The 14,838-nt window shown below is 34.7% G+C and overlaps 1 protein-coding gene across 8 annotated transcripts in view; it reads right to left on the bottom strand.

Annotated features, from left to right (window-relative positions):
* Positions 1-14,838, bottom strand: part of R3hdm1 (R3H domain containing 1) — a 110,624-nt gene that overhangs the window by 82,383 nt on the left and 13,403 nt on the right. For 7 of the 8 annotated variants that reach the window (XM_074070630.1, XM_074070632.1, XM_074070633.1 and 4 more), the window contains 6 exons: positions 13,686-13,800; positions 12,556-12,634; positions 6,475-6,534; positions 6,221-6,361; positions 1,105-1,213; positions 920-1,015 (listed from right to left, as the gene is read on the bottom strand). In XM_074070630.1, coding sequence (XP_073926731.1) covers positions 920-1,015; positions 1,105-1,213; positions 6,221-6,361; positions 6,475-6,534; positions 12,556-12,634; positions 13,686-13,800 — 600 coding nt within the window. Of the gene's footprint in view, positions 1-919; positions 1,016-1,104; positions 1,214-6,220; positions 6,362-6,474; positions 6,535-12,555; positions 12,635-13,685; positions 13,801-14,129; positions 14,266-14,838 lie in introns of all 8 variants that reach the window. The other variant, XM_074070636.1, reaches the window with a different exon arrangement.

Here is a 14,838-nt window from a genome sequence, read left to right as displayed (position 1 = left end):
TAATGTAGACTCTTGAGTTCAGCAGACCTGGGGTGAAATGCCAACTCTGGCATAGAAGAGGTGCATGAACTCTAGCTATTTCACTTAGCCTTCTGGTACCTTATTTTATCTGTAAAATAAAAACAATAATAATATTGATCATGTAGGGTTGTTCTGGGGATAAATTATTGTACCTGTCCACTGTTCTTCAGTGTTGAGAATAGCACTTGTAATAGGTGCTCAATAAGATTATTGAATGTTATAAATTCTTAACTGATGGTATACATTTTAATGTTGTTTAGTCTTTTTTTTAAACACAGGGAACATTTGTATCTGTGGCAATGGTAACACACATTACGTACATTCATACATCTCTGAAAGTACCAAGTACTGAAAAAAAAAAACAGGTGCTTAATAAATGTTAAAAAAAAATTAATTCTCTTTTGGCAAATTTGCATAAAATAGTCACTTAGAAGATCTCTCTCATATAATCACTTATAAAGTAGAAAATGACTAATCATCTTAAAAATCAATTATCTTTATTTTAAAAGATACAATATTATTTATCAAGGTAAGTACACTACAAACAAGTAGGGTTTAGAGTACATGACTTGTAGATAATTACCTATGCCCTAAAAACGTCAAGTCTGTCAGAAGCCTAAAAAAATTAACTCAAATATATACTCAGTTCAAAAATCTTTCAATGACTACTATAGTTCATCTGCATCCAGCTTTTCTGAAATATTATACTACTGCTGCAACATAGTATTCTGAAACTATCACTTACATGAACAAGGTATCTCAGTATTTCTGCAAGATGACCTTACATGTAACAAATGTAAAAGATCAATGAGATCAAGAGATTAAAGAGGTACTGAGACCCTACAATGAAACTATAATGAATTCTGACATGAAGTCTTAAATACAAGTAACCACCTACATCTTGGGAAAATATTCGGTCTCTAGCTCTCTGGTACTCTTCTTCTCTTTCTTCTATAGATTTGCTTCTTCTGTCATCTTTCAAACGTATTCTCATCTAAAGAAAAGAAAACAATTAACTCTAGGAAAAACAAACTACTGGTGTAAGTCTTACATTATAAAAATGCAATACTTGCTTTAGATTACCTGGTTATCATCTTTGTCAAAGCTAGAGTTATCTCTCTTAAGGATATATCGTTTCTGAAAGTCTTCACCTCTATCATCCTTAATATGTTCATTAAATTTCTGATCAGGTCTAAAACAAAACAAAACAAAATAAAATAAAACATAAGGTAACAAAAAAAATCCATAATATTTATTGAAAAGTTAAGCATTTTATGAAAAGTAATGACAAGTGATAAAATTTATCACTTATTAGTACCATTAAGAGATATTTACATTATCTCATTTTGTCCTGTCAATAATCTCATAAAAAAAACACTACTCCAATGAAGGCAGAAAGGTCGTACTCAAAACAGCATGGGCTCTGTAGTCAGATTGCTTGGACTCAAATAGCCAGCTTTACCACTGTAGGACTTGCATTAATTACTTAACCTTTTTGTTTCTTAGTTTTGCTCATGTGTAAAATTTGAATTATAATGTAACTATCTCAAAGGGTATTTTAAAGAGTCAATGAATTACCATAAACTTAAAATGGTAAACACTCAGCAGAAGTTTTCTGTTGTTATAAATATTGAGAAAACTGAGTTTTAAATGGCTTAGGTGACTCTGTAAAGTCAAAGGGCAAGCACACGACTAAGCCACAATTGGAGCCTAGAACTGTCAGACCCAAAGAAACTATATCCTTTCTACACTGACTCTTCTAAATGTATGTAAAAATGCTGGGACAAAGGAGATATAGAACTGAATCATGTATGTTATATTTCTACAGTATCTAATTTCATGTTATATGACTAAAAGTAATTGAATATTTTGGGTTGAATTAACTAAAAACTTGAGACTACTTCAGGATGTACCCAGGATACCAAAAAAACTTAATTATAGCAGAGGATAACTTTGTTTTACATTAACTAAAACAGGTCAGAAAAGACAAGTTCTCTCATAGAGGCTAACATTGTAAGCTAAAGTAATGATTATGAAATCTTAAAAAAATACATTTCAAAATAGATTGGTCTTTCCAGATTAGACATGCTGCAAGTTCTCCTAAGACCCAGAAGAAAGGCACATGGATGTGGTCCTAGGAAAATTATGACATTTCACCAGCCCAAATATATTCACAGCTTCAACAAATTACTCCAATCAATACTGTATGACCTAATACCATTCTATTATAAAATAGGAATTATTCTTTTGAAATATATGACATACAAAAAAACATTTAATAGGTTCAATTAAACTCCTACGTTTTTAAGGATCTAGTTCAAATATGTATTTATATAAAATATGTGAGAATACTTCAAGAAAATTTCTAATCATAAACGTGAGTAATGATCTTTTCAGTAAACTAAGACGAGATATTTCATTCTATATAGAGCCCAACTAACATTCTATTTGTTTTAATCTAGTGAATTTTTAATAAAGTATTATAATGAACTTCTGAAAAATTATGTAAAAGGAGATTAAAAAATGAGAATTATCTAAGCAAGCTAAAAGAAATCTCTTGTAAAATAGTGAATGAAACAGAGAGCAGCTATTGACAAGAAATTATATATAAAAGTAAAGGAGAAGAAATAGAATGCAAACATCTTCAAGGCCAGGCAGGCATGGTGGCTCACATCTGTAATGCCAACTATGTGGGAGGCAGCAGGAAGGTCAGGAGGATCATGGTTCAAGGCTAGCATGGACAAAGAGATGAGAGACCCCCATCTCCACAAGTAAGCCCAGAGTGGTAGTAACATGTGCAAATGCACATCTGTGGTGCAAGCAGGAGGCCGTAGGTAGGAGAATAGAGGTCCAGGCCAGCCTTGGCAAAAACATCAGACCCTTTCTGAAAAAATAATCTAAAGCAAAATGGCCAGAGGAGTGTCTCAAGTGGCAGAGTGCTTGCCTACCAAGTGCGCAGCCCTGAGTTCAAACCCTAGCACCTCAAAACAAAAAAAACACCCTCCCCCCTTCCCTCCAAGAGTACAAACAGCTTCATGATCAAAATGATGATAAGATTGCTTTCTTTGGTGGTTTGGAATATTATCTATTTAGTTCTGACTATGGCAGTATGCTATTTTACTTATGTCATCTGTTTTTGCAGTTGTACAAAGTCACAATTTCTTATTCAAGGAGTTTTTACTTGAGTTAAGAGATTGCCATTGCAAAGTGAACTCTACAGTTTAACCAAGGGACTGGCAACTTTTCTAAGAGCAGCTGGATTCCCACACAAAATAGTACTGGCAGGCACTTCAGCTAACCTTAAGACTGTCTTACCTCTTTTTTTAATAGATGCCTGAATTTACTGCCCTGCAATCGCCAACTTCCCGCTCCATTGAGACACCCCAGTGGACATGGGGTTGTTGACATCCACAATACCACTGGTTCAAGACTGGAGTGGGTAATCTCCCTATGAGGAAAAGGTAAGTTTGTTTTTATTCAATGTGGAGCAGATCTCTAAGGTTTTCTGACTTCCAACCTTCTTCATATGCCAGAAGATATAAAATAAGAATACAGTGTAACTTCAATTATTCGAAATGTTTAGTTATCAATCTATACTTCTTTAAATACATCATAAATATCTTAGTTTAACTAAATTTTTGAATAACTTCATAGAGAACCCTAACTCTTTCTGACATCAGTAATAGAATTCAAATAACTGAGGTTACACTGTATTGAAAACCTTAGAGTCATCAGTCGAAATGTTAGTCAAAATGCCTGCTAATGTACATGTGCTTGGGTATCCAGCAGCTCTGAGCAATGCTGAAAGGTACTGGGTAAATGAGTTACAGTTCTATTGACTTTCAATTCAGCTCATGTCTTAATGGTCAATATTCTACTTTTTGTCTTTATATAACTAATTGCTGAAGACATTTAAAAAAGACTAAAGGGCAGATAGGCAGATCTCTGTAAAATTAAATCTTTTTTATTTTTTTGTCGTAATGGGGGTTTGAACTCAGGGTCTTGTACTAGCTAGGCAGGCACTGTACTACTTGAGCCATGTCCCCAGTCCCATAAAATTAAATCAGATTCATATTTCCAGGTTAATTCCTAGAGAGGGGACACGCTCCCCAAGACAACTACTTTTATTTTTTTAGTTGTAGAAATAATCATATAAAATATTAAATCTATCTACTTATTTGACAAAAGACTATTTGATAGTCTTTGTTTTTTTTTTTTTTTGAGACAGAATCTTGCTGTGTAGCCCAGGCCAGGTTAGTGTCAAACTGGTGATCCTCAGCGCCCCCAGGTGCTGGAATTGTAAGCATGCACCACAACACGTGGCTGACAAAAGACCATTTGAAACAGAACACCAGTTTAATTCCAGCAAGCAATATGGCAGTTGTAAGGCCATTATAACAGAAGTAACAGAGTAATTAAATATTGCCATGCGAATTAAGTGGTTTATAGACAAGACCTGGAAAGAAGTCTCGCTTTTTAGGAGAGATAGACTGAAGAACATTATTTATATCTGAAATTGACTGCTTGATGCTCATTACCACAGGCCCCTTGCTGCCACAAATGAAACTAATAGAGAAAATCCTTCTGATAGATCACCAAAACATAAGTTATAGCTGAATTCTACTAGCAGCTTTAGGATGCCTTACAAATAGGCAGAAGAGGTGTGCATGTTTTAACTTGGATACCTCTGCATTAGGTCTTGTGTTTCCAAACATCAGCACTGATGGTCTACTTCATCAACACTATAAAGCAATTATTATTATTATTTTTTTAACTTGTTCTGGGGATCAAACCTAGGACCTTGGGCATGCTAGGCAAGCGCTGTACCACTGAGCTACATCCCAGCCCTTTAAAGCAATTACTTTTAAAGCAAAAAGTTCCATTTAAAGTTTTCCTCAGTTAATTAAACATAGATCAGGAAGGAAATTTAGTAATTTGGATGATACTTATATTAACCAACAGTTTCACCATCTTGAGATTTGTGGGAGAAAAGAACAAAAATAGGGGCTCTCAGAAAGGACTGTAAAGTGCTAGAAGATTAATTAAATGTCAGGTGTCAATGGAATTTTATGCAGCCATGAAGAAGAATGAAATGTTATCATTCGCTGGTAAATGGATGGAACTGGAGAACATCATTCTGAGTGAGGTTAGCCTGGCCCAAAAGACCAAAAATCGTATCTTCTCCCTCATATGTGGACATTAGATCAAGGGCAAACACAACAATGGGATTGGACTTTGAGCACATGATAAAAGCGAGAGCACACAAGGAAGGGGTGAGGATAGGTAAGACACCTAAAAAACTAGCTAGCATTTGTTGCCCTTAACGCAGAGAAACTAAAGCAGATACCTTAAAAGCAACTGAGGCCAATAGGAAATGGGGAACAGGTACTAGAGAAAAGGTTAGATCAAAAAGAATTAACCTAGAAGGTAACACACACGCACAGGAAATCAATGTGAGTCAATGCCCTATATAGCTATCCTTATCTCAACCAGCAAAAACCCTTGTCCCTTCCTGTTATTGCTTATACTCTCTCTACAACAAAATTAGAAATAAGAGCAAAATAGTTTCTGCTGGGTATTGGTGGGGGGGGGAGAGAGGGGGCGGACAGGGTGGTAAGGGAGGGGGTGGGGGCAGGGGGGAAAAATGACCCAAGCCTTGTATGCACATATGAATAATAAAAGAAAAAGGAAAAAAAAAAGAGCAAACTGGATTCACAATATTAAATAAATAAATAAATGTCAGGTGTCAAACACAAACTTTTTTTTTTTAAACAAACTCGCCTGAGGCTGACCATAGCCATCTAAATCACATTAATTAAAAAAAATTATTAAGAGAGTGTCAAACATGGCTGATACTATGTCCTGAGGCTATTTTTTCTTTTCTCCAAATAGTTCTCACTCATCTTTTTTATTTTTGAGACAGGGTCCCACTAAGTAGTCCAGGCTAGCTTGAATTTGCAATCCTCCCTGTCTTAGTCTCCCAAGTGCTGGGATTACAGGATATAAGGTACCATTTCCAGCTTATTATTTATTTGTTCCTAGTGAGCTAAATCCATATTTTTGGCTCTATCACAAAAAGGTTATCATGAAGCTCATTTAAAACTGCTAGAACATGGAAAACCTCAGATGAAAGGTGCTGTAGGAAAGCAAGTATAAATACAGAGACATACAACATGTAGCTACATCTTTTGACACTTACATTCTTGTATTGCTAGTTTTGTTTACTATGACAGACTTCCCACTCTGATCAACATTGTGGTCTAATCCAAAGTAAGCGGCTACTCTGTGTAATAGCATCCTATGGTAAGATGTCATTGGAGGGAATTTTTTACGTGGAGACCTAGAAGTAGGAAAAAACCAAAACAAACAAAACAAAAAAACCCAAAAAACAATTTAGTAAGTCAAGGAGAATTGTGATAATAATTTCTTTTCTTGGTAAATGTCAGGACTTACTCATTATTACCAATGAAATCTAAAATTTCTTGTTCCAATTTCAGCAGCATCATTCTGTCCCTGAAACAAAGTATGAAGACTCTTATATGTAAAATTTAACACTGATGTAATAACTGCCAAAAGGTTATGAACTTACACAGCTAATTTTTCACCTAAAAGCTACACATTCAGAAGTATCACAAACTTGATGCTAGAATATTTACAGGCTTTCTAAAAATGCAGTATTTTAAAATTAAAGATTATTTTTTTTCCAGTTTAACTTTTTACTATAGAAATTTTCTCACATACACTAGTGAAGGGAATAGCATAATATATGATAACTTTAACAGTTACCAACAATGCTAAGTGTTACTATATTACAGTTTGCACAATGAATATAGGAATAAGAGCATATTACTTTTTATTTTTGCATTCAATGAAGCTGAAAGGTAGGCAGGAAAACAGACATGATGACTTTGTTATGCTGAACTCCAAAGAAATAGACTCTAAAGAACATATAATGCTAGTATCAACAGGAACACCCCTATAGGAATCCAATACTATGTGAGAAAGAAGACTTCCTAAAGGTCTTCCTTGCTCACATACCAAGAACATGGCTCTAAAGTTTTTGTAGGTTCACTGGAAATTTCATTTTGTGGAAAGAAACAAAACTCAGACCATAAAACCAGAAGTAGCTTTACAGATTATTTAATTCCATCTTCCAAATTTTATAGTCAACAAAAGGAGGTCAAAGGTTTGATGATTCTATAAAATAAATACAATACGGTATAATCTTCCCAAATTTTAATAGGAGTTAGTTGCCTCTGCTTAGATAACCTGAAAGTCTATGTATCAATTCTAAATCTGATCCTCCCTGTACATTGCAAAAGAGGTTTCATAAAACTGAGTAACATCTTTTATCCAATTCATTTATTCAACAAAGATTTGATTACATATTTTAATATTAGTTAAAGAAGTCGAAAGGAAACCATGCTGGTGATTTCAAACCCAAGGTTAAAATAGGATTACATTTTAAAGCAAATTCTAGAAACATTCAGTTCCTAGACCTGACTTCCCCATCTCAATAACCCTTTGTATCTAGCACTCTCATACTAGAAGTCTTGTTTCTACCTTTTTTTTTTTTTTTTAAAGACAGTTTGGCTATGTAGCCAAACTTGAGAATCTTCTGTCTCACCCTCTCTAGTGCTGGGATTATAGAAGGTGTTACCATACCTAGCATCACCCTTTTTCTAATTCCCCTATCCAGTTAATTACTACTGCAAACTTCATCTACCTTCTCTTTTTCTCCTGACATAAGAAATCGGCATCTGTGGCTTAAGTACTGTAACAGCAGTATATTGTCTTCCTGTGTCTTTCCTTATTTTATTCTAATTTGTTCTGTGTGGAGCATGCATAATGATATTTTAAGAATATGTATGTGACTACACATCACTCCTTTGGTTAATTCTGTCATGGGTTTCCCACTGCTCTTAGAAGTGAACTTCTATAATGTGGCCTACAAAACATGCATAAGCTAGGTGGGTTTCATCTAAACTTTCCCCCTCATCTCTTGACCCTAATTCATAAAATTCTTCTTATACTGGCTTATATCTGTTTCTTGTTATTTCATGTTGCTACTTTGCCTAGAACACTTTTTATATTCTTTTGTTAAAACTCCTTTACTACTTTTTTTTTAACCTTCACCCAGCATCCTCAAATGCTGCATTTTCCATAACCATGGTATAATGATCAAAACCAGAAAATCAGCTTTCATACAGAACTAGGAGCAAATCTATAGACCTTAACTGAAATTATGCTGGTTTTTACTACTTTTCTTTAATAGTATTTATCATAATTACCATTGTATAGTTATTTGGATTATATGAATATAGAGTCTCAACAAATATATTTTGTATGGAATAAAGTAATAAAGTTATTTTATCTGGAAGGGCTTTATATATTTTTTCCCCTACAACATGGAAGAGCACTGTTCTAAATGAATAAAAGCCAGTCACAAAAGACCACATATTATATAATTTCACTCATATGAGATGTCCAGAGCAGGGAAAACTATAGAAACACAAAACAGATTAGAGTTGGTGGCAATCTATTAATTTTATTATTAGCATATTCACAGCTAAAAGGTACTGGGTTTCTGTTGGGGTTGATAAGAAATTCTATTAACTGTCTTGATGATAGCTGCATCCATCTGTGAATATGCAAAAAAACATTAAGTTGTACATTTAAAAAATGCATGCTGACAATTTTAAAAACCTTTATATTTGTAGAGGAAAGCAGAACTGCACAATAAGAGATTATTTTGGAATGCATAAAAGTTGATTTCTAATCTTTGCTTACTGATGTTTCCCCTACAGGTTTAGAGGAAAGAACAGTGCTATGTGTCTAGGAAGCTATCTTGTTTTACTTAAACTAGCTATGTATTTCTTACCTTTCCACTTATTCCTCAGTCCACTGAGTTCTGAGTTCCATCATCCTACTCTAAATTAAATGACTTGTTAAAGCAGCCCAGAACTTTCTGATTTCCCAATCTAATGGGTTGTTTTGGTACTTTTATTTATCTCCCTTCATTGTTTTATCCTCTGTGAAACTATTCCCTTTTGACTGACTTCTAAAACAAACAGCCTCATAATTCTTTTGATATCTTCAAGGCTCAAGTCTCTTCTTTTTCATCTGCCTTTTAAACCTGTCTTTTCAAGAATTTGTCTTGGTTATTTATTTAATCTCTTTGGATGTTTATTTGAGGGAATAATTATGAAATCCTTTCTTTTGCAGAAGAAATATTTTAAAAAATGGCCTAGTAATTTTTCTTTAAAACTCAAAACTCATTATGGCATTACTCTGCTTAAAATCCTGTACTTACTCTTCAACTTAGAAGCCATACTCAGTATTTCTCAAATGGCATACAATTGTCATTTGAAGTTAAGACAATTTTTCATTATTCATTGAAGTCTGACAGTTTTCTTATTTAAGCCATCCCTGACACCTGGTGGTGCTCCATAGTCCCTGCACATCTCTTCAACACCTCAGGGTGTTGGTACCATCCTAGGTTGATGACAACTAGATATGGTCTGTGTGTCATACCTCACCAACACCTTCCCCATCACTTTCTAGAATCACTTGCTACATGCCTCCCTATTAGAACCAGATGGTACAATCTTGTCTTTCCGTGGGTATAGTACTTCCTGACTCATGCTACTTTGCCTTGGCAATACTCTTGTCTGAAATGTTCTTTTCATGCTTATATATATGACAGCTCCCATGTAATGCACTCTAAATTCAAGACCCAGATCAGAAACTACTTTCTCAGTGAAGCCTTCCCATTTTCTTTCAAACAGAGGTTTATTTTTTGCAATAGTGGGGTTTTGAACTTAGGGCTCTACCATTTGAGCCATGCTCCCAGATCCCATTTTATTTTTATTTTTTGAAACATTAACAGAACAAGGGGTCTCATTGTGGTAATTCCATAGATGTAGACAGTGTACTGTGAATAAGTTTACCATCTCTATTATATTCCTTTACCAGCCCCTTTAGTGGGTTTCATTACCTGTCTGTTTTTTTTATATCAGCTTAAACAACCTCCTTTTTTATTGTTGGGCTGGGTGGGGGTACATAGTAACATTTACAAAAAGTTCTTACAAAAGCAAATATACTGTGCACCCCCTCTACTATTCTCTTTCATACCCTCCCCACCAAACACCCTCCTTTACAACATTTGTTCTACTTTGTTTATCAGGTGTTTTTTTTTCTAGCATAGAGATTGTGAATACTTTAGAGATGATGATCTTTAATCTTTACAACTAATGTTTAGGGCACTGCTTGGCACTTGGTAGATGCTCAATAAATTCCTGTTCAATGGACTAATAAATTCATCTTTTCATTAGGACTACTTAAGGAATAAACTTGAATTGGAAGAAAAGTCATGTAGAGTTGTCTACCTTCTCTCTCAATCGCTGCCTATAATCCTCAGTTTCCCATCACTGCAAGGAAAGAACTCCCTTTGCAATTTACATTAAATGCAAACCAGAAAACCAAGACACCAGTGACTACAACAAATCTCTTTTTTCTTTTTTGGTGGTACTGGGGTTTGAACTCAGGGCCTCACACTTGCTAGGCAGGCACTCTACTGCTTCAGTCACTCTGCCAGCCTGAATACAACAAATCTTGAATGAAAGCAAAGGATATTCTGAAGCAAGTCTGAAAATGGGACAAGCCTCAGTGAGACTAAAGAGCACTGTTCATGTTATTTTCTTCATGTCCGTACCTAGTACCACTGTTTTATTTCATGGTATGTATAATAACGACCATCTGGAGAAGGGGCAATTTAATCATGGTGCTTTTTACTTCATGAGCATTGGTGATGTTTTGTGGATAGCCTATTTGTGAGTCTCAGAGGATTTGATGTCCTGCCAAAAAGTTAAAAACTATTCATCTAGTACCCTGGCAAAAGAAAGGATTCCATAATTATTCCCTAAAATAAACATCTTAAAATACTTTAGGTTGTCTGGGTGTGTGACACACGCCTATAATCCTAGATACTTGAGATGTGGAGTCAGGATTGGGAGTTCCAGGCCAGCCTGGACAAAGTTGGAGAGGCCCTAGTTCAAAAAATAAAACAACCAAAAACCCCGAAAGGGCTAGGGATGTAGCTCTAGTAGAGTGCTTGCCTATCAAATGTGAAGCCCTGTGTTTAAGCGCTAGAAACACATATACACACACAAAAACAAAAATAATAAACAACAAAAACGACCTGAAAACTTTAGGTTGAAGGTTTATAAGCTCAGTAAGAAAGACTCATCATAGGTGGGTATGGTGGTGCAAATCTGTAATCCTAGCTAATTCCTGGTACTTGGAAGTCAGAGATGGGGAGGATCTCAGTCTAAGGCCAGCATGGACAAAATGTTAGCAAGATAGGTTCCAGTTAATACTATCTAGTGGCCCAGTGTCCCTCAGCTCTCTGGATCAGACTTCCACAGTTTTATTCTGGTACTCAAAGAGATCCATCTGGGTCACTGTGGACTGCTGTAACCCTCTGCCACAACAACAAATAAATAGGGATATCTCTACAACCCTACCCAGCTCAAAGCAATTCCAAGATGATACCGTATCTCATGAAAATCATGATTGTTTTGTTCTGCAGGGGTGGGGTGGTGGAGGAATTGTGCCTCGTCCCTTAAGAAGGCATAGCAGGAACAAAATAACCAGTAGCCTGGCAGGATACTGATTAGGGCTGAGCGTGCAAAATGTCCCCATGTGTGAAATTCAAACCATGAACAAGGAAGGAATACCTAATCAACAAGGGCCACAAAAAAGGTAACAGCCAATCAGCAAAATCCAAAATTACTCAGCCTGCCCTACACCATTATCAGTACAGCAAGTACTTCTTGGATACTCAGCTGCCTGCTGTTTACCCTTAAGCAGAGTCTTAGTAAACCTCTCCTTCTACTAAAGGAAAAAATAAGTGAGATCCCCACCTCAAGAAACAAGCTATTATGGAGGTACATGCATGCAATACCAGCTATGTGGGAGGCATAGGGTAGAAGGATCACAGTTTGAAGCTGGCTCCCAGGCAGAAAATGCAAGACCCTATCCGAAAAATAACAAAAGCAAAAGAGGGTTAGAGGCACTGGCTCATGTGGGAGAGCCTGCCTAGCAAGTCTGAGGCCTTGAGTTCAAACCCCAGTACTGCCAAACTAACACAACAAAACCCCCATCTGATTATAAATGAATACGCTGACTTCTTATTTTGAGAGAGTATATCTATATCTGTATCTATATATATCTATATATATTTTTACTCATGAGGGAAAAAATGCTAAATGCCTCATTCTCAATTTAGAGCATATATGTATATATACTGTAATTTTGTGCTTCCTAAAATTCCTACAGAGTGAATTATTTTTATATCATGACGACATGCATAATGCAAAAGGATATTTATACATGTGTATACTGTAGACCCACAACATCTTAGCCCTAAGACACTGCAATGTTTCTCTAATACTCTATTTCAGTAATGAAAACATATACAGTAAAATTATGGTACTCTAGAAGCAATGTAAGCCTTATAAATTTAATTTTTACCTGGGATTGTTTTTTAATGTATTTACTAAAAATTCATGTAGATCTATGCCAGTTGAATCAGTGTATTCTTGACTGGAATCTAAAAAACAACAACACAAAAACCCAGTATAAAGTTGTTTGAAAACAAATCCCTTTCCCTTTTACACATGATGTATATCTTAAATAAAATGAGATGCCTCACACTGAAAAGAAAATGACAAAATAGGGAGAGGGAATTTATGAATTCAGATGACCACAACTTTTCTACTCACATACAATGTTCATGACATTGTTTTATATAACTGCATGTACATGCAAATTTTTAAAATATTAATGTCTCACATGTCAGACTAATTTACTCTGAATTCTTTAAAGACATTCCATATAGTCAACACACCTTCATGTTTAAAATTGCCTCCTTAGATGAGAAATCATCCAAATGATTTAGATAATTAACTCCATTTGTAGCAAATACCTTAGTGCACTTACGTGAATGTAAGTGGAGGCAGTAATTTGGAAGTAGATGATAGGAATTTTAGTTCTGAAGAAATAATTTACTTATTTAGGAATATATCAGTTCTATAACCAAAGGGTTGCTTTTAAAAGATCTTTTGAATATTCATGTTTATTTCTTTCCTTTAAATATAATATTCTCATGCTGCTTCTACCCCTGGCAAACACAAGGAGTATATAAACTTAATAAAGCATTTTTAATGAGCTACAATGATAAAAATAATGGTGAAGATCCCCAAAACTTATGAAAGATAAAACATTCTGGATTTCTGAGAATATTCTAATTGGATACTGTTATGGAACCAGTTCTTTGTATCGTAAGGAATTAATGAGTAACAATATTTACTGGAGTCAATATACAAATTATAATGATTCCACTATTTCAATATAAAAGTCTGATCAGTAAAACAACATATTGCAACATATAGTTATTCCAGTATATGTTGCAATTTTTGGTGGAAGAAGCCCTTACTGATGTACACAACTGTGTTATACCAGATAAGCAAATATTACATCATCCCTCCAGTATGATCTGTGCTTCATTTTTAATATAGATATGCTAGATACAATTAGTCAAGGGGTAAAGGATGGACTGACAGTGAAACTAAAATTTTGTTTAAAAAATAAGAATTGCAAACCTCTTGATAACATTTTTCTGGGCAATTTATCACTGGCTTTTTCTTTATCTGCTTCATCTTTTGAGGGTTTCTCTTCTTTTTCAAATGATTGTGTTAACTGGATCTGAATTTTTTCCTGTTGGAAGGCAAAGTCAGTTATTCAATGAAAATATAGAGCAATTCATTTAATGCCATATATTTATATTGTCTGAAAAACACAAAACTGTATGGAGGAAAAAAGAAAAAAGATTTTGATTTTCCCTAATTAGTCTCCAAACTAGAAAAAAAAATTAAAAGTTGGTTACCTCTACCAAAGTCTTAAGGAAAAAAAAAAAGGTTAAAATATTTTCATTTGAATCTAGGAGATGAAGCACATCCTCAATGTTATTTTGGAAAGACTTCCTATTATGATTTAAGGGCATTTACTAATAAAACCCTGAGAATCACAACTCAGGTCTTCCTAACCTGTTTTCTCAATGGAGATACTAGGCAAAAGCATGATAAGGATCATCAATCAGGACAATGGAATATATGAGTGTCAAGCCAATAATTAATAAAATTTAGATTTCTGAAGATCCAAGTACACATTTCCTTCATTCTCCTGGAATATAAAAATGTAAGAACAAAAAATTTCAAAAACCAAAGGCATATGATTTTATTTCCATTTTAAATTTATATAGATTACTGTGTCTTCTTCAATTATCACAGTTTTAGAAAGATTTCAAACAAGACTGTATTCTTCCCAAATATGTAATTTTAATTGTAAAGTAATCACATACTATAAGATTATAAAATGGAGAATTAATTTTCTATTTAAAAAACAATTCAGGGGCCTGGGGCCATGGCTCAAGTGGCAGAGCAACTGCCTACCAAGCAGGAGGCCATGAGTTCAAACCCCAGTGCTGCCAAAAACCAAAAAACCAAAACTCAGAACCAGAATGGATTACTGGAAATCAACTCATATAGCCTGAAAAAGTAAGTATCATGTTGAGACCTGTTTATTCAGGCAAAATTACCAAGAAAAATATACAATAAATTTACAGACCATTCTGCTAAAGATGAAATTATAGCCTTTTATCAGACTATACTGTATTTTTTTTTAGCAATCACACTTAGCTTTAGTGTATGGTGGTAGCAGTGCAGGCATTATATATCACGGGGGATATAAATTTCA

The sequence above is a fragment of the Castor canadensis genome, chromosome 4, assembly GCF_047511655.1.
Source record: "Castor canadensis chromosome 4, mCasCan1.hap1v2, whole genome shotgun sequence".
Taxonomy (NCBI): domain Eukaryota; kingdom Metazoa; phylum Chordata; class Mammalia; order Rodentia; family Castoridae; genus Castor; species Castor canadensis.
The sequence above is the reverse complement of the archived record's forward strand: the minus strand, read 5'-3'. Positions and strand labels throughout refer to the sequence as shown.